At 51.7% G+C, this 26,115-nt stretch overlaps 1 protein-coding gene across 1 annotated transcript in view; it reads left to right on the top strand.

The window, feature by feature from the left end:
- The window catches only part of LOC144488224 (protein NDRG4-like), a gene marked incomplete at both ends in the record, with an annotated part of 86,447 nt that overhangs the window by 27,226 nt on the left and 33,106 nt on the right, over positions 1-26,115 (top strand). Inside the window, 4 exons of the mRNA XM_078206251.1 lie at positions 3,357-3,460; positions 6,110-6,154; positions 11,142-11,193; positions 13,871-13,918. Coding sequence (XP_078062377.1) covers positions 3,357-3,460; positions 6,110-6,154; positions 11,142-11,193; positions 13,871-13,918 — 249 coding nt within the window. The remainder of the gene's footprint in view (positions 1-3,356; positions 3,461-6,109; positions 6,155-11,141; positions 11,194-13,870; positions 13,919-26,115) is intronic.

Raw genomic sequence — 26,115 nt, 5'->3', positions numbered from 1 at the left:
GGCCATTCGGCCCATCGAGTCTGCACCGACCACAATCCCACCCAGGCCCTACCCCCACATATTTTACCCGCTAATCCCTCTAACCTACGCATCTCAGGACTCTAAGGGGCAATTTTGAACCTGGCCAATCAACCTAACCCGCACATCTTTCGGACTGTGGGAGGAAACCGGAGCACCCGGAGGAAACCCACGCAGACACGAGGAGAATGTGCAAACTCCACACAGACAGTGACCCCGAGCCGGGAATCGAACCCGGGACCCTGGAGCTGTGAAGCAGCAGTGCTAACCCACTGTGCCACCGTGCCGCCCCTTGTCCGTGTCCTTCCATTCCCATCCTATTCATGTGTTCGTCTAGTTGCCCCTTAAATGCCGCGATTGTACCCGCTCCCACCACCTCCCCGGGCAGTGCGTTCCAGACATTCACCACCCTCGGTGTAAAAAACTTACCTCGCACGTCTCCTCTAAACTTTACCCTTCGCACCTTAAACCCATGTCCGCTAAAACTTGACTTTTCTACCCTAGGAAAGAGCATCTGACTATCCACTCTGTCCGTGCCACTCCTAATCTTGTAAACCTCTGTCAGGTCGCCCCCCTCAACCTCCGTCGTTCCAGTGAGGACAAACCGAGTTTCTCCAACCTCTCCTCATAGTTAATGCCCTCCAGACCAGGCAACATCCTGGTAAACCTCTCCTGTACCCTCTCCAAAGCCTCCACATCCTTCTGGTGGTGCGGTGACCAGAATTGTACACTATATTCCAAGTGCGGCCTAACTAAGGTTCTGTACAGCTGCAGCATGACCTGCCAGTTTTTATACTCAGTGCCCCCGGCCGATGAAGGCAAGCATGCCGTATGTCTTCTTGACGACCTTAGGATCGTAGAGCAGAATCACAGAATCCCTACAGTGCAGAAAGAGGCCATTTGGCCCATCGAGTCTGCACCGACCACAACCCCACCCGAGCTCGATTCCCGTCACCCCACATATTTACTCTGCTAATCCCCTAAAACTAGGGTCAATTTAGCATGGCCAATCGACCTAACCCATGGGCTGTGGGAGGAAACCGGAGCACCCGGAGGAAACCCGCGCAGACACGGGGAGAATGTGCAAACTCCACACAGACAGTGACCCGAGCCGGGAATTGAACCCGGGTCCCTGGTGCTGTGAGGCAGCGGCGCTAACCACTGTGCCACCGTGCCGCCACTTTTAATGATCGGTGGGCATGTACGCCCAAATCCCTCTGTCAATACTCCTCAGGGTTCTACCATTTACTGTATAATTCCTCCATGCATTGGACCTTCCAAAATGCATCACATCTCATTCTTTCTCAACTCCAATGGGTACGGGCACTCCCCAAACATGCTCAACCTTCCCTGGTAAGATAGCTCCTCCCAGCATGACAAGGGTGAGGCCACCTGACCCATCGAGTCTGCACCGATTCTCTGACAGAGCATCCCACCCTGGCCCTCCACTCTGCCCTATCCCCCATACCCTCAAGCCTTTCCCATGGCTAATCGACCTCACTTACTGGACACCCGATAGACTGAAGCGGCTCTCTCCGCCGCTCTCCAGTTGTGAGGCAGGCAGTGGCATAGTGGTATTATCATTGGTCTACTAATCCAGACACCCCAGGGGAATGCTCTGGGGACCCGGGTTCGAATCCCACCGTGGCAGATGGCGAAATTGAATGCAATACAAATCTGGAATTAAAACCATAGAGTGGTGGATTGGCCATGCTAAAATGTCCCCTGGTGTCGAAAGATGTGCAGGTTAGGTGGATTGGCCATGCTAAAATGTCCCCTGGTGTCGAAAGATGTGCAGGTTAGGTGGATTGGCCATGCTAAATTGTCCCTTAGTGTCCAAAGATGTGCAGGTTAGGTGGATTGGCCATGCTAAATTGCCCCTTAGTGTCCAAAGATGTGCAGGTTAGGTGGATTGGCCATGCTAAATTGCCCCTTAGTGTCCAAAGATGTGCAGGTTAAGTGGATTGGCCATGCTAAATTGCCCCTTAGTGTCCAAAGATGTGCAGGTTAGGTGGATTGGCCGTGCTAAATTGCCCCTTAGTGTCCAAAGATGTGCAGGTTAGGTGGATTGGCCATGCTAAATTGCCCCTTAGTGTCCAAAGATGTGCAGGTTAAGTGGATTGGCCATGCTAAGTTGCCCCTTAGTGTCCAAAGATGTGCAGGTTAGGTGGATTGGCCATGCTAAGTTGCCCCTTAGTGTCCAAAGATGTGCAGGTTAGGTGGATTGGCCGTGCTAAAATGTCCCCTGGTGTCGAAAGATGTGCAGGTTAGGTGGATTGGCCATGCTAAGTTGCTCCTTAGTGTCCAAAGATGTGCAGGTTAGGTGGATTGGCCGTGCTAAGTTGCCCCTTAGTGTCCAAAGATGTGCAGGTTAGGTGGATTGGCCGTGCTAAAATGTCCCCTGGTGTCGAAAGATGTGCAGGTTAGGTGGATTGGCCATGCTAAGTTGCTCCTTAGTGTCCAAAGATGTGCAGGTTAGGTGGATTGGCCGTGCTAAGTTGCCCCTTAGTGTCCAAAGATGTGCAGGTTAGATGGATTGGCCATGCTAAATTGTCCCTTAGTGTCCAAAGATGTGCAGGTTCGGTGGATTGGCCCTGCTAAATTGTCCCTTAGTGTCCAAAGATGTGCAGGTTAGGTGGATTGGACATGCTAAATTGCCCCTTAGTGTCCAAAGATGTGCAGGTTAGGTGGATTGGCCATGCTAAATTGCCCCTTAGTGTCAGGGGGATTAGCAGGGTAAATATGTGGTGTTGTGGGCTTCGGGCCTGGGTGGGATTGTGGTCGGTGCAGACTCGATGGGCCCAATGGCCTCTTTCTGTACTGTAGGGTTTCTATGATTATATGGGCGGCACGGTAGCACAGTGGTTAGCACTGCTGCTTCACAGCTCCAGGGACCCGGATTCGATTCCCGGCTCGGGTCACCGTCTGTGTGGAGTTTGCACATTCTCCCCGTGACTGCGTGGGTTTCCTCCGGGCGCTCCGGTTTCCTCCCACAGTCCCACAAAGATGTGCGGGTTAGGTTGATTGGCCAGGTTAAAAATTGCCCCTTAGTGTCCTGAAATGCGTAGGTTAGAGGGATTAGTGGGTAAATATGTAGAGATATGGGGGTAGGGCCTGGGTGGGATTGTGGTCGGTGCAGACTCGATGGGCCGAATGTCCTGTTTCTGCGCTGTAGGGTTTCTATGATTTCTATGATTCTGTCCCAAGAGACCCAAGACTGCGCAGAGTCACGATGGGCCCAGTGTCCCCCCCAATCCCCACAGGTATGGAGACAGGGATGGAGGCTTCTTGAGAGATCAGTAACTCCTCATTTTCCTTCCTTGTGCCCGCGTACGTAGGAGGAACTCTCCAACAACTCGGAGCTGATCAACATTTATAGACAGCACATGACGGAAGGAAATGTCCTGAACAACATTGAGTTGTACTGGAACAGCTACAACAGGTAAGACATCATAAGTGGCGGAAGGTGGAGTGCGGGGGCGGGGGCGGAGGGGGAGAGAGAAAGCGGGGAAGGCGATTTTAGGACAAAGCAGAAGCTCATTCCCCACCCCTCATAGAATGATAGAATCCCTGCAGTGCAGAAAGAGGCCATTCGGCCCATCGAGCCTGCACCGACCACAATCCCACCCAGGTCCGAACACTATAGCCCCACCCTCTAGTCCTCCTGGCACTAAGGGGCAATTTTAGCATGGCCAATCCACCTAACCCTCACATCTTTGGACACTAAGGGGACAATTTAGCATGGCCAATCCACCGAACCCTCACATCTTTGGACACTAAGGGGACAATTTAGCATGGCCAATCCACCTAACCCTCACATCTTTGGACACTAAGGGGACAATTTAGCATGGCCAATCCACCTAACCCTCACATCTTTGGACACTAAGGGGCAATTTTAGCATGGCCAATCCACCTAACCTGCACATCTTTGGACACTCAGGGGCAATTTTAGCATGACTAATCCACCTAACCCGCACATCTTTGGACACTAAGGGGCAATTTAGCACGGCAAATCCACCTAACCTGCATATCTTTGGACACTAAGGGCAATTTAGCATGGCCAATCCATCTAACCTGCACACCTTTGGACACTAAGGGACAAATTTAGCACGGCCAATCCACCTAACCTGCACATCTTTGGACACTAGGGGGCAATTTTAGCATGGCCAATCCACCTAACCTGCACATCTTTGGACACTAAGGGATAATTTAGCATGGCCAATCCACCTAACACACACATGTTTGGATACTAAGGGGCAATTTAGCATGGCCAATCCACCTAACCTGCACATCTTTGGACACTAAGGGACAACTTAGCATGGCCAATCCACCTAACCCTCACATCTTTGGACACTAAGGGACAATTTATCATGGCCAATCCACCTAACCCTCACATCTCAGGACACTAAGGGACAATTTAGCATGGCCAATCCACCTAACCTGTACATCGTTGGACTGTGGGAGGAAACCGGAGCACCCGGAGGAAACCCACGCAGACACGGGGGAGAATGTGCAAAGTCCACACAGACAGTGACCCGAGCCGGGAATCGAACCCGGGACCCTGGGCGCTGTGAGGCAGCAGTGCTTAACCACTGTGCCGCCCTCATTTTTCTCTCCGGCCAACGCACGCTTTCTTTGGCGAGATGTACAAAAGTGAGAGACTTCGAGACACGCAAGTTCCAGAGAACTGCAATAAACTTCAACGTGTCTCCATAAAGCGCGCTCCACCCTTGGGGCCCCTTGGTGCAATTGCCACAGTCATGGGGAGGTGGGGGGAGTGCGGGGTTTGGGGGGGTGGGAGTGGAGTGCGAGGGGGGGGGGAGGGGGGGGGAGGGGGGTGGGCTGGGGGGGGGGCATTTGCACAGTTCGACTTGGGTGCATTTGTCAAGTTTCAAAGTTTGTTTATCAGTGTCACAAGTAGGCTTACATTAACATCGGAATACCGTGTCCAATTCCGGTCGCCGCACCACCAGAAGGACGTGGAGGCTTTGGAGAGAGTGCAGGAAAGGTTTACCAGGATGTTGTTGCCTGGTATGGAGGGCATTAGCTATGAGGAGAGGTTGAATAAACTGGGATTGTTCTCCCTGGAAGGACGGAGGCTGAGGGACGACCTGATAGAAGTTTATAAAATTATGAGGGGTATAGATAGGGTGAACAGTTGGAAGCTTTTTCTCCAGGGTGGAAATGATAATTCCAAGGGGGCACAAGTTCAAGGTGAGGGGGGGGAAGGTTGAGTGGAGATGTGCGGGGGAGGTTTTTTACACAGAGGGTGGTGGGGGCCTGGAATGCGCTGCCTCGTGAGGTGGTTGAGGCAGATACGTGAGTGACATTTAAGACTAATCTGGAGAGACACATGAACAGATGGGGAATAGAGGGATCCGGGATAGGACAATGTGATCGGTGCAGGCTTGGAGGGCCGAAGAGCCTGTTCCTGTGCCGTACTGTTCATTCTTCTTTTTGTTCTTTCCAGTGAAGTTACTGTGAGAATCCCCCTAGTCCCCACACTCCGGCGCCTGTTTGGGTTACACTGAGGGAGAATTTAGCACGGCCCAATGCACCCTAACCAGCAACGTCTTTCAGACTCTGGGAGGAAACCGGAGCACCCGGAGGAAACCCACGCAGACACGGGGAGGACGTGCAAACTCCGCACAGACAGGGGCGGCACGGTGATTCACACTGCTGCCTCTCAGCGCCAGGGACCCGGGTTCGATTCCCGGCTCGGGTCACTGTCTGTGTGGAGTTTGCACGTCCTCCCCGTGTCTGCGTGTGGGTTTCCTCCGGGTGCTCCGGTTTCCTCCCACAGTCTGAAAGACGTGCTGGTTAGGGTGCATTGGGCCGTGCTAAATTCTCCCTCAGTGTAACCCGAACAGGCACCGGAGTGTGGCGACTAGGGGGATTTTCACAGTAACTTCATTGCAGTGTTAATGTAAGCCTACTTGTGACGCTAGTAAATAAAGTTTGAAAGCAGTGACCCGAGGCTGGGAATCGAACCCGGGTCCCTGGCGCTGTGAGGCAGCAGTGCTAACCCACTGTGCCACTGTGCTGGATCCTTTATTGACGCGGTTTATTACCTGTGTTTGTCTCTCCACAGCCGGCGTGACCTGGAGATTGATCGATTTGGAGCAGGGACACTGAAGTAAGGACCCGGGGCTACTGGTTCTTCAATCTTTCTCTCCGTCTATGTCCGCTGGGCTTGTCTGTCCATCTCCATCCACCTTCTGTCTGCCTGTCTCTCTCACTCAGTCTGTCTATGTGTAGAAAATAGAAGCAGGAGGCCATTCGAGCCTGCTCCACCATTCATTATGATCATGGCTGATCATTGAATTCAATATCCTGATTCCCCCCTTTCCCCCTCCGCCCCCCCTTGCCCCCATATCCCTCGATCCCTTTCGCCCCAAGAGCTGTATCTAATTTCTTCTAGAAATCACACAACGTTTTGGCCTCGGCTACTTTCTGTGGGAGTGAATTCCACACATTCACCACCCTCTGGGTGAAGAAACTTCTCCTCACCTCAGTCCTAAAAGGTTTACCCCCTTATCCTCAAACTTTGATCCCCCCTAGTTCTGGACTCCCCCCGCCATGGGGAACATTCTTTCTGAATCTATCCTGTCTAACCGGCACGGTAGCACAGTGGTTAGCACTGCTGCTTCACAGCTCCAGGGACCCGGGTTCGATTCCCGGCTCGGGTCACCGTCTGTGTGGAGTTTGCACATTCTCCTCGTGTCTGCGTGGGTTTCCTCCGGGTGCTCCGGTTTCCTCCCACAGTCCAAAGATGTGCGGGTTAGGTTGATTGGCCATGCTTAAAAAAAAAAATTGCCCCTTAGTGTCCTGAGATGCGGGGATTAGTGGGTAAATATGTGGGGGTAGGGTGGGTATGTGGGGGGGATTGTGGTCGGTGCAGACTCGATGGGCCGAATGGCCTCCTTCTGCACTGTAGGGTTTCTATGATTTCTATGAACCCTGTTAGAATTTTATACGTTTCTATCAGATCCCCTCTCACTCTTCTAAACTCCAGTGAATATAATCCTAACCGACTTAGTCTCTCCTCATATGACAGACCTGCCATCCCAGGAATCAGCCTGGTAAACCTTCGCTGCGCTCCCTCTATAGCAAGGACATCCTTCCTCAGATAAGGACACCAAAACTGCCCACAATACTCCAGCTGTGGCCTCACCAACACCCTGTACAATTGCAGCAAAATATCCCAATCCCTGTACTCAAATCCTCTCGCTATGAAGGCCAACATACCATTCGCCTTCTTTACTGCCTGCTGTACCTGCGCGCTCACTTTCAGCGACTGATGCACGAGTGAAGAGGTTCCTCCTCATCTGAGTCCTAACTGACCTCCCCCCCATATCCTGAGACGATGACCCCTTTGTTCTAGATGCCCCCCACCAGCCAAACGAAACTACATCAAGTCTGTCCAGCTCTGTCAGAACTTTATCTGCTTCCATCAGACCCATCTCTCACTCTCCTAAATTCCAGTGGATCCAAGGCCCAGTCGACCCCAATCTCTCCTCATGCGATGATCCCGCCATCCCAGGAATCAGTCTGGTAAACCTTAGCTGCTCTCCCTCTGTGGCAATTAAATCCTTTCTTAGATAAGCGGTAGCACAGTGGTTAGCACTGCTGCTTCACAGCTCCAGGGTCCCGGGTTCGATTCCCGGCTCGGGTCACTGTCTGTGTGGAGTTTGCACATTCTCCTCGTGTCTGCGTGGGTTTCCTCCGGGTGCTCCGGTTTCCTCCCACAGTCCAAAGATGTGCGGGTTAGGTTGATTGGCCAGGTTAAAAATTGCCCCTTAGAGTCCTGTGATGCGTAGGTTAGAGGGATTAGCGGGTAAATATTTGGGGTAGGGTGGGATTGTGGTCGGTGCAGACTCGATGGGCCGAATGGCCTCCTTCTGCACTGTAGGGTTTCTATGATTTCTATGATAAGGAGACCAAAAGCTGCACACAATACAAAGGGTTGTGAATGTAGCCCAATCCATCACGCAAACCAGCCCCCCATCCATTGACTCTGTCTACACTTCCCGCTGCCTCGGGGAAAAGCAGCCGGCATAATCAAGGACCCCACGCACCCCGGACATTCTCTCTTCCACCTTCTTCCATCTGGAAAAAGATACAAAAGTCTGAGGTCACGGACCGACCGACTCAAGAACAGCTTCTTCCCTGCTGCTGTCAGACTTTTGAATGGACCTACCTCGCACTAAGTTGATCTTTCTCTACACCCTAGCTATGACTGTAACACTACATTCTGCACCCTCTCCTTTCCTTCTCTATTGGCACCGGTTACACAGAGTTGAATCTTAAAACCTCCTTCACAAGAACCAGATGGTTGTTTTTTATTAGAACGACAATTAATGTTGTCATCATGGTCATCGTTACCGGGATTAGTTCTTTTTTGGTTTGATTTATTAATATCACATGTATTGGGATACAGTGAAAAGTATTGTTTCTCGTGCGCTATACAGACGAAGCATACCGTTCATAGAGAAGGAAAGGAGAGGGTGCAGAATGTAGTGTTACAGTCATAGCTAGGGTGTAGAGAAAGATCAACTTAATGCGAGCTAGGTCCATTCAAAAGTCTGAGGGAAGAAGCTGTTCTTGAGTCGGTCGGTACGTGACCTCAGACTTTTGTATCTTTTTCCTGATGGAAGAAGGTGGAAGAGAGAATGTCCGGGGGTCCTTGATTATGTTGGCTGCTTTTCCGAGGCAGCGGGAAGTGTAGACAGAGTCAATGGATGGGAGGCTGGTTTGCGTGATGGATTGGGCTACATTCATGACCCTTTGTAGTTTCTTGCGGTCTTGGGCAGAGCAGGAGCCCAGACCGAGCTGTGATACAACCAGAAAGAATGCTTTCTATGGTGCATCTGTAAAAGTTGGTGAGAGTCGTAGCTGACATGTCAAATTTCTTTAGTCTTCTGAGAAAGTAGAGGTGTTGGTGGCTTTCTTAACTATAGTGTCGGCATGGGGGGGAACCAGGACAGGTTGTTGGTGATCTGGACACCTCAAAACTTGAATGTCATGCATTCCAGGTTTTTATCAATTTAACTTAAATTCTGTTGGCTGCCATTGGTGGGATTCGGAACCGGTGTCCCCCATCAACCTGGATTGCTAGTCCAGTGACGTTAGCACCACTTGCCATATCTATCCTCCACACCCCCCCTCCCCCCACTGAGATGTGCAGGTTAGGTGGATTGGCCATGCTAAATTGCCCCTTAGTGTCCAAAGATGTGCAGGTTAGGTGGATTGGCCATGCTAAATTGTCCCTTAGTGTCCAAAGATGTGCAGGTTAGGTGGATTGGCCGTGCTAAATTGTCCCTTAGTGTCCAAAGATGTGCAGGTTAGGTGGATTGGCCGTGCTAAATTGCCCCTTAGTGTCCAAAGATGTGCAGGTTAGGTGGATTGGCCGTGCTAAATTGTCCCTTAGTGTCCAAAGATGTGCAGGTTAGGTGGATTGGCCATGCTAAATTGCCCCTTAGTGTCCAAAGATGTGCAGGTTAGGTGGATTGGCCATGCTAAATTGCCCCTTAGTGTCCAAAGATGTGCAGCTTAAGTGGATTGGCCATGCTAAATTGCCCCTTAGTGTCCAAAGATGTGCAGGTTAGGTGGATTGGCCGTGCTAAATTGCCCCTTAGTGTCCAAAGATGTGCAGGTTAGGTGGATTGGCCATGCTAAATTGTCCCTTAGTGTCCAAAGATGTGCAGGTTAGGTGGATTGGCCGTGCTAAATTGCCCCTTAGTGTCCAAAGGTGTGCAGCTTAAGTGGATTGGCCATGCTAAATTGCCCCTTAGTGTCCAAAGATGTGCAGGTTAAGTGGATTGGCCATGCTAAATTGCCCCTTAGTGTCCAAAGATGTGCAGGTTAGGTAGATTGGCCATGCTAAATTGTCCCTTAGTGTCCAAAGATGTGCAGCTTAAGTGGATTGGCCATGCTAAATTGCCCCTTAGTGTCCAAAGATGTGCAGGTTAGGTGGATTGGCCATGCTAAATTGTCCCTTAGTGTCCAAAGATGTGCAGGTTAGGTGGATTGGCCATGCTAAATTGCCCCTTAGTGTCCAAAGATGTGCAGGTTAGGTGGATTGGCCATGCTAAATTGTCCCTTAGTGTCCAAAGATGTGCAGGTTAGGTGGATTGGCCGTGCTAAATTGCCCCTTAGTGTCCAAAGATGTGCAGCTTAAGTGGATTGGCCATGCTAAATTGTCCCTTAGTGTCCAAAGATGTGCAGGTTAGGTGGATTGGCCATGCTAAATTGTCCCTTAGTGTCCAAAGATGTGCAGGTTAGGTGGATTGGCCATGCTAAATTGTCCCTTAGTGTCCAAAGATGTGCAGGTTAGGTGGATTGGCCGTGCTAAATTGCCCCTTAGTGTCCAAATATGTGCAGGTTAGGTGGATAGGCCGTGCTAAATTGCCCCTTAGTGTCCAAAGATGTGCAGGTTAGGTGGATTGGCCATGCTAAATTGTCCCTTAGTGTCCAAAGATGTGCAGGTTAGGTGGATTGGCCATGCTAAATTGCCCCTTAGTGTCCAAAGATGTGCAGGTTAGGTGGATTGGCCATGCTAAATTGTCCCTTCGTGTCCAAAGATGTGCAGGTTAGGTGGATTGGCCGTGCTAAATTGCCCCTTAGTGTCCAAATATGTGCAGGTTAGGTGGATAGGCCGTGCTAAATTGCCCCTTAGTGTCCAAAGATGTGCAGGTTAGGTGGATTGGCCATGCTAAATTGTCCCTTCGTGTCCAAAGATGTGCAGGTTAGGTGGATTGGCCGTGCTAAATTGTCCCTTAGTGTCCAAAGATGTGCAGGTTAGGTGGATAGGCCGTGCTAAATTGCCCCTTAGTGTCCAAAGATGTGCAGGTTAGGTGGATTGGCCATGCTAAATTGTCCCTTAGTGTCCAAAGATGTGCAGGTTAGGTGGATTGCCCATGCTAATCCTTCCCCCTTAGTGTCTGCGGCATCAGCAGAGTAAATATGTGGGGTTAGGGGGATAGAGGCCTGGATGGGATTGCGGTAGATACAGACTCGATGGGCCGAATGGCCTCCTTATGCATTGTAGGGACTCTATGACCCTTGAACTCCTGGCGATGCCGTTGCCTAACTGGTTTCTTTGTGTGTGTGTATGTCTTTAGGTGCCCAGTGATGTTGGTGGTGGGAGACCAGGCTCCTCATGAGGACGCTGTGGTAAGTTTCCCTGGCTCCCCCTCAGCCATCTCCTGAACTGTGGGTGGGTGGCAGACAGGGACATAACGGCTTTAGTTTTTTGTTTTATTCATTCGTGGGACATGGGCGTCGCTGGCTGGGCCCAGCATTTATTGCCCATCCCTAGTTGCCCCTTGGAGGGCAGTTGAGAGACAACCACATTGCTGTGTGGCTCTGGAGTCACATGTAGGCCAGACCGGGTAAGGATGGCAGATTTCCTTCCCTAAAGGGACATTAGTGAACCAGATAGGCTTTCCCGACAATGGTTTCACCGTCATCACTTGTCTGAAATTTAATGACAAGGATGTTCCCTCTGAAATGGGAACCAAATTGACTTGAGGTGATCCGTGGTGGCGGGAAAGGGGTGGTGTTGGGGAGTGGGGGGCAATGCTGTCCGGTGAGGGGTGGACAAGTCCGCCCGTGCGATAATGAGCTGGGGCCTACGCCCCGGGAGCGGTGGAAACTGTGGGGACATTCATTGAGATGATGCCTCTCTCACCCACCCACACCCACACTCGCCCACCCCATCTCACTCACCCCTCTCTGGTGGACAGCAAAGATCCCACAGCCACCCTGATAGTCTCGGGCTTTGGGGGGGGAAGGGGGGGTTTGCCCCATCGTCTCGGGGGCATGGGGGGGAAGTTTACCTTGTTGTTCAGGGTGGTATGGTGGTTGGGGGGGCTGTGGGGGTGTCGGGAAGAGTTCACAGTTCACCTGGAGGTCGTGGGGTGTGAGTTGTGGGGGGGGGGGGGTGGAGTTTCCCCTGTCGACTTGGAGGGGGTGAGGGATTTCACATTGACGTTCCTGGGGGAGGGGGGGTCACATTGACGTCCCTGGGGGAGGGGGGGTCACATTGACGTCCCTGGGGGAGGGGGGGTCACATTGACGTCCCTGGGGGAGGGGAAGTTCACATTGACATAGAACCCCTACAGTGCTGAAGAGACCATTTGGCCCATCAGGTCTGCACCGACCACAATCCCACCCAGGCCCTATCCCCATATCACTACATATTTACCCCGCTAACCCCTCTAACCTGAACATCTTTGGACACTAAGGGGCAATTTAGCATGGCAAATCCACCTAACCTGCACATCTTTGGACACTAAGGGACAATTTAGCATGGCCAATCCACCTAACCTACACATCTTTGGACACTAAGGGACAATTTAGCATGGCCAATCCACCTAACCTGTACATCTTTGGACACTAAAGGACAACTTAGCATGGCCAATCCACCTAACCTACACATCTTTGAACACTAAGGGACAATTTAGCATGGCCAATCCACCTAACCTACACATCTTTGGACACTAAAGGACAACTTAGCATGGCCAATCCACCTAACCTACACATCTTTGGACACTAAGGGACAATTTAGCATGGCCAATCCACCTAACCTGCACATCTTTGGACACTAAGGGACAATTTATCATGGCCAATCCACCTAACCTGTACATCTTTGGACACTAAAGGACAACTTAGCATGGCCAATCCACCTAACCTACACATCTTTGGACACTAAGGGACAATTTAGCATGGCCAATCCACCTAACCTGCTCATCTTTGGACACTAAGGGGCAATTTAGCATGGCCAATCCACCTAACCTGGACATCTTTGGACACTAAGGGGCAATTTAGCATGGCCAATCCATCTAACCTGCACATCTTTGGACACTAAGGGGCAATTTAGCATGGCCAATCCATCTAACCTGCACATCTTTGGACACTAAGGGGCAATTTAGCATGGCCAATCCACCTAACCTGCACATCTTTGGACACTAAGGGACAATTTATCATGGCCAATCCACCTAACCTGTACATCTTTGGACACTAAAGGACAACTTAGCATGGCCAATCCACCTAACCTACACATCTTTGGACACTAAGGGACAATTTAGCATGGCCAATCCACCTAACCTGCACATCTTTGGACACTAAGGGGCAATTTAGCACGGCCAATCCACCTAACCTACACATCTTTGGACACTAAGGGACAATTTAGCATGGCCAATCCACCTAACCTACACATCTTTGGACACTAAGGGACAATTTAGCACGGCCAATCCACCTAACCTACACATCTTTGGACATTAAGGGACAATTTAGCATGGCCAATCCACCTAACCTACACATCTTTGGACACTAAGGGACAATTTAGCACGGCCAATCCACCTAACCTGCACATCTTTGGACAGGTTTAACACCAACAGGAGACTGGACTTGTCAGGGTGAGTAGGGATTGTCTCTGTGACCCTCAGCATGATTGGCACCCTGCCCGCGCCACCCCGAACGTTTAGGCAGCCTGGTGGACACAATACCTTTATCCAACGGGACGGGAGGGGATGTGAAGGGGACGGCACGATGGCACAGTGATTAGACCCGGGTTCGATGCTCGGGTCACTGTCTGTGTGGAGGTTGCACATTCTCCCCGTGTCTGCGTGGGTTTCCTCCGGGTGCTCCGGTTTCCTCCCACAGTCTGAAAGACGTGCTGGTTAGGGTGCATTGGGCCGTGCTAAATTCTCCCTCAGTGTAACCCGAACAGGCGCCGGAGTGTGGCCACTGGGGGATTTTCACAGTAACTTCATTGCAGTGTTAATGTAAGCCGACATGTGACGCTGATGAGTAAATAAATAATTGGCTCTTCCTCTGTGTGCTTTAGGTGGAGTGTAATTCCAAACTGGACCCCACCCAGACCTCATTCCTCAAGGTAAGGCTGCTGTTAACATGAGGGGCTTGAACTCAATGCCTTGGGTCACAGACCATCTGACACCCCTGTCAATCGAGACATGGTAACTGCGCTCCAAACTCCCCCCACTGTGGGGAGGATGGGAGGAAGGGGTTTGGGTCCATCGATATTGTGTACAGTGGGAGTGAATGGGAAGGGGTTTGGGTCCATTGGGATTGTGTACAGTGGGAGTGAATGGGAAGGGGTTTGGGTCCATTGGGATTGTGTACAGTGGGAGTGAATGGGAAGGGGTTTGGGTCCATTGGGATTGTGTACAGTGGGAGTGAGTGGGAAGGGGTTTGGGTCCATTGGGATTGTGTACAGTGGGAGTGAATGGGAAGGGGTTTGGGTCCATTGGAATTGTGTACAGTGGGAGTGAATGGGAAGGGGTTTGGGTCCATTGGGATTGTGTCCAGTGGGAGTGAATGGGAAGGGGTTTGGGTCCATTGGGATTACGTACAGTGGGAGTGAATGGGAAGGGGTTTGGGTCCATTGGGATTGTGTACAGTGGGAGTGAATGGGAAGGGGTTTGGGTCCATTGGGATTGTGTACAGTGGGAGTGAATGGGAAGGGGTTTGGGTGAATTGGGATTGTGTACAGTGGGAGTGAATGGGAAGGGGTTTGGGTCCATTGGGATTACGTACAGTGGGAGTGAATGGGAAGGGGTTTGGGTCCATTGGGATTGTGTACAGTGGGAGTGAATGGGAAGGGGTTTGGGTCCATTGGGATTGTGTACAGTGGGAGTGAATGGGAAGGGGTTTGGGTGAATTGGGATTGTGTACAGTGGGAGTGAATGGGAAGGGGTTTGGGTCCATTGGGATTGTGTACAGTGGGAGTGAATGGGAAGGGGTTTGGGTCCATTGGGATTGTGTACAGTGGGAGTGAATGTGAAGGGGTTTGGGTCCATTGGGATTGTGTACCGTGGGAGTGAATGGGAAGGGGTTTGGGTCCATTGGGATTGTGTATAATGGGAGTGAATGGGAAGAGGTTTGGGTCCATTGGGATTGTGTACAGTGGGAGTGAATGGGAAGGGGTTTGGGTCCATTGGGATTGTGTACAGTGGGAGTGAATGGGAAGGGGCTTGGGTCCATTGGGATTGTGTACAGTGGGAGTGAATGGGAAGGGGTTTGGGTCCATTGGGATTGTGTACAGTGGGAGTGAATGTGAAGGGGTTTGGGTCCATTGGGATTGTGTACAGTGGGAGTGAATGGGAAGGGGTTTGGGTCCATTGGGATTGTGTACAGTGGGAGTGAATGGGAAGGGGTTTGGGCCAATGGGATTGTGTACAGTGGGAGTGAATGGGAAGGGGTTTGGGTCCATTGGGATTGTGTACAGTGGGAGTGAATGTGAAGGGGTTTTGGTCCATTGGGATTGTGTACAGTGGGAGTGAATGGGAAGGGGTTTGGGTCCATTGGGATTGTGTACAGTGGGAGTGAATGGGAAGGAGTTTGGGTCCATTGGGATTGAGTGCAGTGGGAGTGAATGGGAAGGGGTTTGGGTCCATTGGGATTGTGTACAGTGGGAGTGAATGGGAAGGGGTTTGGGTCCGTTGCGATGATGCACAGTGGGAGTGAATGGGAAGGGGTTTGGGTCCATTGGGATTGTGTACAGTGGGAGTGAATGGGAAGGGGTTTGGGTCCATTGGAATTGTGTACAGTGGGAGTGAATGGGAAGGGGTTTGGGTCCATTGGGATTGTGTGCGGTGGGAGTGAATGGGAAGGGGTTTGGGTCCATTGGGAATGTGTACAGTGGGAGTGAATGTGAAGGGGTTTTGGTCCATTGGGATTGTGTACAGTGGGAGTGAATGGGAAGGGGTTTGGGTCCATTGGGATTGTGTACAGTGGGAGTGAATGGGAAGGAGTTTGGGTCCATTGGGATTGAGTGCAGTGGGAGTGAATGGGAAGGGGTTTGGGTCCATTGGGATTGTGTACAGTGGGAGTCAATGGGAAGGGGTTTGGGTCCGTTGCGATGATGCACAGTGGGAGTGAATGGGAAGGGGTTTGGGTCCATTGGGATTGTGTACAGTGGGAGTGAATGGGAAGGGGTTTGGGTCCATTGGAATTGTGTACAGTGGGAGTGAATGGGAAGGGGTTTGGGTCCATTGGGATTGTGTGCGGTGGGAGTGAATGGGAAGGGGTTTGGGTCCATTGGGATTGTGTACGGTGGGAGTGAATGGGAAGGGATTTGGGTCCATTGGGATTCTGTACGGTGGGAGTGAATGTGAAGGGGTTTGGGTCCATTGGGATTGTGTACAGTGGGAGTGAATGGGAAGGGGTTTGGGTCCATTGGGATTGTGTACAGTGGGAGTGAATGGGAAGGGGTTTGGGCCAATGGGATTGTGTACAGTGGGAGTGAATGGGAAGGGGTTTGGGTCCATTGGGATTGTGTACAGTGGGAGTGAATGTGAAGGGGTTTTGGTCCATTGGGATTGTGTACAGTGGGAGTGAATGGGAAGGGGTTTGGGTCCATTGGGATTGTGTACAGTGGGAGTGAATGGGAAGGAGTTTGGGTCCATTGGGATTGAGTGCAGTGGGAGTGAATGGGAAGGGGTTTGGGTCCATTGGGATTGTGTACAGTGGGTGTGAATGGGAAGGGGTTTGGGTCCGTTGCGATGATGCACAGTGGGAGTGAATGGGAAGGGGTTTGGGTCCATTGGGATTGTGTACAGTGGGAGTGAATGGGAAGGGGTTTGGGTCCATTGGAATTGTGTACAGTGGGAGTGAATGGGAAGGGGTTTGGGTCCATTGGGATTGTGTGCGGTGGGAGTGAATGGGAAGGGGTTTGGGTCCATTGGGATTGTGTACGGTGGGAGTGAATGGGAAGGGATTTGGGTCCATTGGGATTCTGTACGGTGGGAGTGAATGGGAAGGGGTTTGGGTCCATTGGGATTGTGTACAGTGGGAGTGAATGGGAAGGGGTTTGAGTCCATTGGGATTGTGTACAGTGGGAGTGAAAGGGAAGGGATTTGGGTCCATTGGGATTGTGTACAGTGGGAGTGAATGGGAAGGGGTTTGGGTCCATTGGGATTGTGTACAGTGGGAGTGAATGGGAAGGGTTTTGGGTCCATTGGGATTGTGTACAGTGGGAGTGAATGGGAAGGGGTTTGGGTCCATTGGAATTGTGTACAGTGGGAGTGAATGGGAAGGGGTTTGGGTCCATTGGGATTGTGTGCGGTGGGAGTGAATGGGAAGGGGTTTGGGTCCATTGGGATTGTGTACGGTGGGAGTGAATGGGAAGGGATTTGGGTCCATTGGGATTCTGTACGGTGGGAGTGAATGGGAAGGGGTTTGGGTCCATTGGGATTGTGTACAGTGGGAGTGAATGGGAAGGGCTTTGGGTCCATTGGGATTGTGTACAGTGGGAGTGAAAGGGAAGGGATTTGGGTCCATTGGGATTGTGTACAGTGGGAGTGAATGGGAAGGGGTTTGGGTCCATTGGGATTGTGTACAGTGGGAGTGAATGGGAAGGGTTTTGGGTCCATTGGGATTGTGTACAGTGGGAGTGAATGGGAAGGGGTTTGGGTCCATTGGGATTGTGTACAGTGGGAGTGAATGGGAAGGGGTTTGGGTCCATTGGGAATGTGTACGGTGGGAGTGGATTTGAAGGGGTTTGGGTCCATTGGGATTGTGTACGGTGGGAGTGAATGGGAAGGGGTTTGGGTCCATTGGGACTGTGTACGGTGGGAGTGAATGGGAAGGGATTAGGGTCCATTGGGATTGTGTACGGTGGGAGTGAATGGGAAGGGGTTTGGGTCCATTGGGATTGTGTACAGTGGGAGTGAATGGGAAGGGGTTTGGGTCGATTGGGATTGTGTACAGTGGGAGTGAATGGGAAGGGGTTTGGGTCCATTGGGATTGTGTACAGTGGGAGTGAATGGGAAGGGGTTTGGGTCCATTGGGATTGTGGACGGTGGGAGTGAATGGGAAGGGGTTTGGGTCCATTGGGATTGTGTACGGTGGGAGTGAATGGGAAGCGGTTTGGGTCCATTGGGATTGTGTACAGTGGGAGTGAATGGGAAGGGATTTGGGTCCATTGGGATTGTGTACGGTGGGAGTGAATGGGAAGGGGTTTGGGTCCATTGGGATTGTGTACGGTGGGAGTGAATGGGAAGGGGTTTGGGTCCATTGGGATTGTGTACGGTGGGAGTGAATGGGAAGGGGTTTGGGTCCATTGGGATTGTGTACGGTGGGAGTGAATGGGAAGGGGTTTGGGTCCATTGGGATTGTGTACGGTGGGAGTGAATGGGAAGCGGTTTGGGTCCATTGGGATTGTGTACAGTGGGAGTGAATGGGAAGGGATTTGGGTCCATTGGGATTGTGTACGGTGGGAGTGAATGGGAAGGGGTTTGGGTCCATTGGGATTGTGTACAGTGGGAGTGAATGGGAAGGGGTTTGGGTCCATTGGGATTGTGTACAGTGGGAGTGAATGGGAAGGGGTTTGGGTCCATTGGGATTGTGTACAGTGTGAGTGAATGGGAAGGGGTTTGGGTCCATTGGGATTGTGTACAGTGGGAGTGAATGGGAAGGGGTTTGGGTCCATTGGGATTGTGTACAGTGGGAGTGAATGGGAAGGGGCTTGGATCCATTGGGATTGTGTACAGTGGGAGTGAATGGGAAGGGGTTTGGGTCCATTGGGATTGTGTACAGTGGGAGTGAATGGGAAGGGGTTTGGGTCCATTGGGATTGTGTACAGTGGGAGTGAATGGGAAGGGGTTTGGCTCCTTTGGGATTGTGTACAGTGGGAGTGAGTGGGAAGGGGTTTGGGTCCATTGGGATTGTGTACAGTGGGAGTGAATGGGAAGGGGTTTGGGTCCATTGGAATTGTGTACAGTGGGAGTGAATGGGAAGGGGTTTGGGTCCATTGGGATTGTGTCCAGTGGGAGTGAATGGGAAGGGGTTTGGGTCCATTGGGATTACGTACAGTGGGAGTGAATGGGAAGGGGTTTGGGTGCATTGGGATTGTGTACAGTGGGAGTGAATGGGAAGGGGTTTGGGTCCATTGGGATTGTGTACAGTGGGAGTGAATGGGAAGGGGTTTGGGTGAATTGGGATTGTGTACAGTGGGAGTGAATGGGAAGGGGTTTGGGTCCATTGGGATTACGTACAGTGGGAGTGAATGGGAAGGGGTTTGGGTCCATTGGGATTGTGTACAGTGGGAGTGAATGGGAAGGGGTTTGGGTCCATTGGGATTGTGTACAGTGGGAGTGAATGGGAAGTGGTTTGGGTGAATTGGGATTGTGTACAGTGGGAGTGAATGGGAAGGGGTTTGGGTCCATTGGGATTGTGTACAGTGGGAGTGAATGGGAAGGGGTTTGGGTCCATTGGGATTGTGTACAGTGGGAGTGAATGTGAAGGGGTTTGGGTCCATTGGGATTGTGTACCGTGGGAGTGAATGGGAAGGGGTTTGGGTCCATTGGGATTGTGTATAATGGGAGTGAATGGGAAGAGGTTTGGGTCCATTGGGATTGTGTACAGTGGGAGTGAATGGGAAGGGGTTTGGGTCCATTGGGATTGTGTACAGTGGGAGTGAATGGGAAGGGGCTTGGGTCCATTGGGATTGTGTACAGTGGGAGTGAATGGGAAGGGGTTTGGGTCCATTGGGATTGTGTACAGTGGGAGTGAATGGGAAGGGGTTTGGGTCCATTGGGATTGTGTACAGTGGGAGTGAATGGGAAGGGGTTTGGGTCCATTGGGATTGTGTACAGTGGGAGTGAATGGGAAGGGGTTTGGGCCAATGGGATTGTGTACAGTGGGAGTGAATGGGATGGGGTTTGGGTCCATTGGGATTGTGTACAGTGGGAGTGAATGTGAAGGGGTTTTGGTCCATTGGGATTGTGTACAGTGGGAGTGAATGGGAAGGGGTTTGGGTCCATTGGGATTGTGTACAGTGGGAGTGAATGGGAAGGGGTTTGGGTCCATTGGGATTGTGTACAGTGGGAGTGAATGGGAAGGGGTTTGGGTCCATTGGGATTGTGTACAGTGGGAGTGAATGGGAAGGGGTTTGCGTCCGTTGCGATTGTGCACAGTGGGAGTGAATGGGAAGGGGTTTGGGTCCATTGGGATTGTGTACAGTGGGAGTGAATGGGAAGGGGTTTGGGTCCATTGGGATTGTGTACAGTGGGAGTGAATGGGAAGGGGTTTGGGTCCGTTGCGATTGTGCACAGTGGGAGTGAATGGGAAGGGGTTTGGGTCCATTGGGATTGTGTACAGTGGGAGTGAATGGGAAGGGGTTTGGGTCCATTGGGATTGTGTACAGTGGGAGTGAATGGGAAGGGGTTTGGGTCCATTGGGATTGTGTGCGGTGGGATTGAATGGGAAGGGGTTTGGGTCCATTGGGATTGTGTACGGTGGGAGTGAATGGGAAGGGATTTGGGTCCATTGGGATTGTGTACGGTGGGAGTGAATGGGAAGGGGTTTGGGTCCATTGGGATTGTGTACAGTGGGAGTGAATGGGAAGGGGTTTGGGTCCATTGGGATTGTGTACAGTGGGAGTGAATGGGAAGGGATTTGGGTCCATTGGGATTGTGTACAGTGGGAGTGAATGGGAAGGGGTTTGGGTCCATTGGGATTGTGTACAGTGGGAGTGAATGGGAAGGGTTTTGGGTCCATTGGGATTGTGTACAGTGGGAGTGAATGGGAAGGGGTTTGGGTCCATTGGGATTGTGTACAGTGGGAGTGAATGGGAAGGGGTTTGGGTCCATTGGGAATGTGTACGGTGGGAGTGAATTTGAAGGGGTTTGGGTCCATTGGGATTGTGTACGGTGGGAGTGAATGGGAAGGGGTTTGGGTCCATTGGGATTGTGTACAGTGGGAGTGTATGGGAAGGGGTTTGGGTCCATTGGGACTGTGTACGGTGGGAGTGAATGGGAAGGGATTTGGGTCCATTGGGATTGTGTACGGTGGGAGTGAATGGGAAGGGGTTTGGGTCCATTGGGATTGTGTACAGTGGGAGTGAATGGGAAGGGGTTTGGGTCGATTGGGATTGTGTACAGTGGGAGTGAATGGGAAGGGGTTTGGGTCCATTGGGATTGTGTACAGTGGGAGTGAATGGGAAGGGGTTTGGGTCCATTGGGATTGTGTACGGTGGGAGTGAATGGGAAGGGGTTTGGGTCCATTGGGATTGTGTACGGTGGGAGTGAATGGGAAGCGGTTTGGGTCCATTGGGATTGTGTACAGTGGGAGTGAATGGGAAGGGATTTGGGTCCATTGGGATTGTGTACAGTGGGAGTGAATGGGAAGGGGTTTGGGTCCATTGGGATTGTGTACAGTGGGAGTGAATGGGAAGGGGTTTGGGTCCATTGGGATTGTGTACAGTGGGACTGAATGGGAAGGGGTTTGGGTCCATTGGGATTGTGTACAGTGGGAGTGAATGGGAAGGGGTTTGGGTCCATTGGGATTGTGTACAGTGGGAGTGAATGGGAAGGGGTTTGGGTCCATTGGGATTGTGTACAGTGTGAGTGAATGGGAAGGGGTTTGGGTCCATTGGGATTGTGTACAGTGGGAGTGAATGGGAAGGGGTTTGGGTCCATTGGGATTGTGTACAGTGGGAGTGAATGGGAAGGGGCTTGGGTCCATTGGGATTGTGTACAGTGGGAGTGAATGGGAAGGGATTTGGGTCCATTGGGATTGTGTACAGTGGGAGTGAATGGGAAGGGGTTTGGGTCCATTGGGATTGTGTACAGTGGGAGTGAATGGGAAGGGTTTTGGGTCCATTGGGATTGTGTACAGTGGGAGTGAATGGGAAGGGGTTTGGGTCCATTGGGATTGTGTACAGTGGGAGTGAATGGGAAGGGGTTTGGGTCCATTGGGAATGTGTACGGTGGGAGTGAATTTGAAGGGGTTTGGGTCCATTGGGATTGTGTACGGTGGGATTGAATGGGAAGGGGTTTGGGTCCATTGGGATTGTGGACAGTGGGACTGAATGGGAAGGGGTTTGGGTCCATTGGGACTGTGTACGGTGGGAGTGAATGGGAAGGGATTTGGGTCCATTGGGATTGTGTACGGTGGGAGTGAATGGGAAGGGGTTTGGGTCCATTGGGATTGTGTACAGTGGGAGTGAATGGGAAGGGGTTTGGGTCGATTGGGATTGTGTACAGTGGGAGTGAATGGGAAGGGGTTTGGGTCCATTGGGATTGTGAACAGTGGGAGTGAATGGGAAGGGGTTTGGGTCCATTGGGATTGTGTACGGTGGGAGTGAATGGGAAGGGTTTTGGGTCCATTGGGATTGTGTACGGTGGGAGTGAATGGGAAGCGGTTTGGGTCCATTGGGATTGTGTACAGTGGGAGTGAATGGGAAGGGATTTGGGTCCATTGGGATTGTGTACAGTGGGAGTGAATGGGAAGGGGTTTGGGTCCATTGGGATTGTGTACAGTGGGAGTGAATGGGAAGGGGTTTGGGTCCATTGGGATTGTGTACAGTGGGAGTGAATGGGAAGGGGTTTGGGTCCATTGGGATTGTGTACAGTGGGAGTGAATGGGAAGGGGTTTGGGTCCATTGGGATTGTGTACAGTGTGAGTGAATGGGAAGGGGTTTGGGTCCATTGGGATTGTGTACAGTGGGAGTGAATGGGAAGGGGTTTGGGTCCATTGGGATTGTGTACGGTGGGAGTGAATGGGAAGGGGCTTGGGTCCATTGGGATTGTGTACAGTGGGAGTGAATGGGAAGGGGTTTGGGTCCATTGGGATTGTGTACAGTGGGAGTGAATGGGAAGGGGTTTGGGTCCATTGGGATTGTGTACAGTGGGAGTGAATGGGAAGGGGTTTGGGTCCATTGGGATTGTGTACAGTGGGAGTGAATGGGAAGGGGTTTGGGTCCATTGGGAATGTGTACGGTGGGAGTGAATGGGAAGGGGTTTGGGTCCATTGGGATTGTGGACGGTGGGAGTGAATGGGAAGGGGTTTGGGTCCATTGGGACTGTGTACGGTGGGAGTGAATGGGAAGGGATTTGGGTCCATTGGGATTGTGTACGGTGGGAGTGAATGGGAAGGGGTTTGGATCCATTGGGATTGTGTACAGTGGGAGTGAATGGGAAGGGGTTTGGGTCGATTGGGATTGTGTCCAGTGGGAGTGAATGGGAAGGGGTTTGGGTCCATTGGGATTGTGTCCAGTGGGAGTGAATGGGAAGGGGTTTTGGTCCATTGGGATTGTGTCCAGTGGGAGTGAATGGGAAGGGGTTTGGGTCCATTGGATTTGTGTACAGTGGGAGTGAATGGGAAGGGGTTTGGGTCCATTGGGATTGTGTACAGTGGGAGTGATTGGGAAGGGGTTTGGGTCCATTGGGATTGTGTACAGTGGGAGTGAATGGGAAGGGGTTTCGGTCCATTGGGATTGTGTACAGTGGGAGTGAATGGGAAGGGGTTTGGGACCATTGGGATTGTGTACAGTGGGAGTGAATGGGAAGGGGTATGGGTCCATTGGGATTGTGTACAGTGGGAGTGAATGGGAAGGGGTTTGGGTCCATTGGGATTGTTTACAGTGGCAGTGAATGGGAAGGGGTTTGGGTCCATTGGGAATGTGTACTGTGGGAGTGAATGGGAAGGGGATTGGGTCCATTGGGATTGTGTACAATGGGAGTGAACGGGAAGACGTTTGGGTCCATTGGGATTGCGTCCAGTGGGAGTGAATGGGAAGGGGTTTGGGTCCATTGGGACTGTGTACAGTGGGAGTGAATGGGAAGGGGTTGGGGTCCATTGGGAATGTGTATAGTGGGAGAGAATGGGAAGGGGTTTGGGTCCATTGGGATTGTGTACAGTGGGAGTGAATGGGAAGGGGTTTGGGTCCATTGGGATTGTGTACAGTGGGAGTGAATGGGAAGGGGATTGGGTCCATTGGGATTGTGTACAGTGGGAGTGAATGGGAAGGGGTTTGGGCCCATTGGGATTGTGTACAGTGGGAGTGAATGGGAAGGGGTTTGGGTCCATTGGGAATGTGTACAGTGGGAGTGAATGGGAAGGGGTTTGGGTCCATTGGGATTGTGTGCAGTGGGAGTGAATGGGAAGGGGTTTGGGTCCATTGGGATTGTGTGCAGTGGGAGTGAATGGGAAGGGGTTTGGGTCCATTGGGATTGTGTACAGTGGGAGTGAATGGGAAGGGGTTTGGGTCCATTGGGATTGTGTACAGTGGGAGTGAATGGGAAGGGGTTTGGGTGCATTGGGATTGTGTACAGTGGGAGTGAATGGGAAGGGGTTTGGGTCCATTGGGAATGTGTATAGTGGGAGTGAATGGGAAGGGGTTTGGGTCCATTGGGATTGTGTACAGTGGGAGTGAATGGGAAGGGGTTGGGGTCCATTGGTGCTGTGTACAGTGGGAGTGAATGGGAAGGGGTTTGGGTCCATTGGGATTGTGTACAGTGGGAGTGAATGGGAAGGGGTTTGGATCCATTGGGATTGTGTACAGTGGGAGTGAATGGGAAGGGGTTTGGGTCCATTGGGATTGTGTACAGTGGGAGTGAATGGGAAGGGGTTTGGGTCCATTGGGATTGTGTACAGTGGGAGTGAGTGGGAAGGGGTATGGGTCCATTGGGATTGTGTACAGTGGGAGTGAATGGGAAGGGGTTTGGGTCCATTGGGATTGTTTACAGTGGCAGTGAATGGGAAGGGGTTTGGGTCCATTGGGATTGTGTACAGTGGGAGTGAATGGGAAGTGGATTGGGTCCATTGGGATCGTGTCCAGTGGGAGTGAATGGGAAGGGGTTTGGGTCCATTGGGACTGTGTACAGTGGGAGTGAATGGGAAGGGGTTGCGGTCCATTGGGAATGTGTATAGTGGGAGAGAATGGGAAGGGGTTTGGGTCCATTGGGATTGTGTACAGTGGGAGTGAGTGGGAAGGGGTTTGGGTCCATTGGGATTGTGTACAGTGGGAGTGAATGGGAAGTGGATTGGGTCCATTGGGATTGTGTCCAGTGGGAGTGAACGGGAAGGGGTTTGGGTCCATTGGGATTGTGTACAATGGGAGTGAACGGGAAGACGTTTGGGTCCATTGGGATTGCGTACAGTGGGAGTGAGTGGGAAGGGGTTTGGGTCCATTGGGATTGCGTACAGTGGGAGTGAATGGGAAGTGGATTGGGTCCATTGGGATTGTGTCCAGTGGGAGTGAATGGGAAGGGGTTTGGGTCCATTGGGATTGTGTACAGTGGGAGTGAATGGGAAGGGGTTTGGGTCCATTGGGATTGTGTACAGTGGGAGTGAATGGGAAGTTGATTGGGTCCATTGGGTTTGTGTACAGTGGGAGTGAATGGGAAGGGGTTTGGGTCCATTGGGATTGTGTACAGTGGGAGTGAATGGGAAGGGGTTTGGGTCCATTGGGATTGTGCACAGTGGGAGTGAATGGGAAGGGGTTTGGGTCCATTGGGATTGTGCACAGTGGGAGTGAATGGGAAGGGGTTTGGGTCCATTGGGATTGTGTACAGTGGGAGTGAATGGGAAGGGGTTTGTGTCCATTGGGATTGTGTACAGTGGGAGTCAATGGGAAGTGGATTGGGTCCATTGGGATTGTGTACAGTGGGAGTCAATGGGAAGGGGTTCGGGGTCTAGTGGGATTGTGTACAGTGGGAGTGAATGGGAAGGGGTTTGGGTCCATTGGGATTGTGTACAGTGGGAGTGAATGGGAAGGGGTTTGGGTCCATTGGGATTGTGTACAGTGGGAGTGAATGGGAAGTGGATTGGGTCCATTGGGATTGTGTACAGTGGGAGTGAATGGGAAGGGGTTTGGGTCCATTGGGATTGTGTACAGTGGGAGTGAATGGGAAGTGGATTGGGTCCATTGGGATTGTGTACAGTGGGAGTGAATGGGAAGGGGTTTGGGTCCATTGGGATTGTGTACAGTGGGAGTGAATGGGAAGGGGTTTGGGTCAATTGGGATTGTGTACAGTGGGAGTGAATGGGAAGGGGTTTGGGTCCATTGGGATTGTGTACAGTGGGAGTGAACGGGAAGGGGTTTGGGTCCATTGGGATTGTGTGCAGTGGGAGTGAATGGGAAGGGGTTTGGGTCCATTGGGATTGTGTATAGTGGGAGTGAATGGGAAGTGGATTGGGTCCATTGGGATTGTGTACAGTGGGAGTGAATGGGAAGGGGTTTGGGTCCATTTGGATTGTGTTCAGTGGGAGTGAATGGGAAGTGGATTGGGTCCATTGGGATTGTGTACAGTGGGAGTGAATGGGAAGGGGTTTGGGTCCATTGGG

This window comes from Mustelus asterias, unplaced genomic scaffold (assembly GCF_964213995.1).
Source record: "Mustelus asterias unplaced genomic scaffold, sMusAst1.hap1.1 HAP1_SCAFFOLD_1385, whole genome shotgun sequence".
NCBI lineage: Eukaryota > Metazoa > Chordata > Chondrichthyes > Carcharhiniformes > Triakidae > Mustelus > Mustelus asterias.
This window is presented reverse-complemented; position numbering and strand designations above follow the sequence as displayed.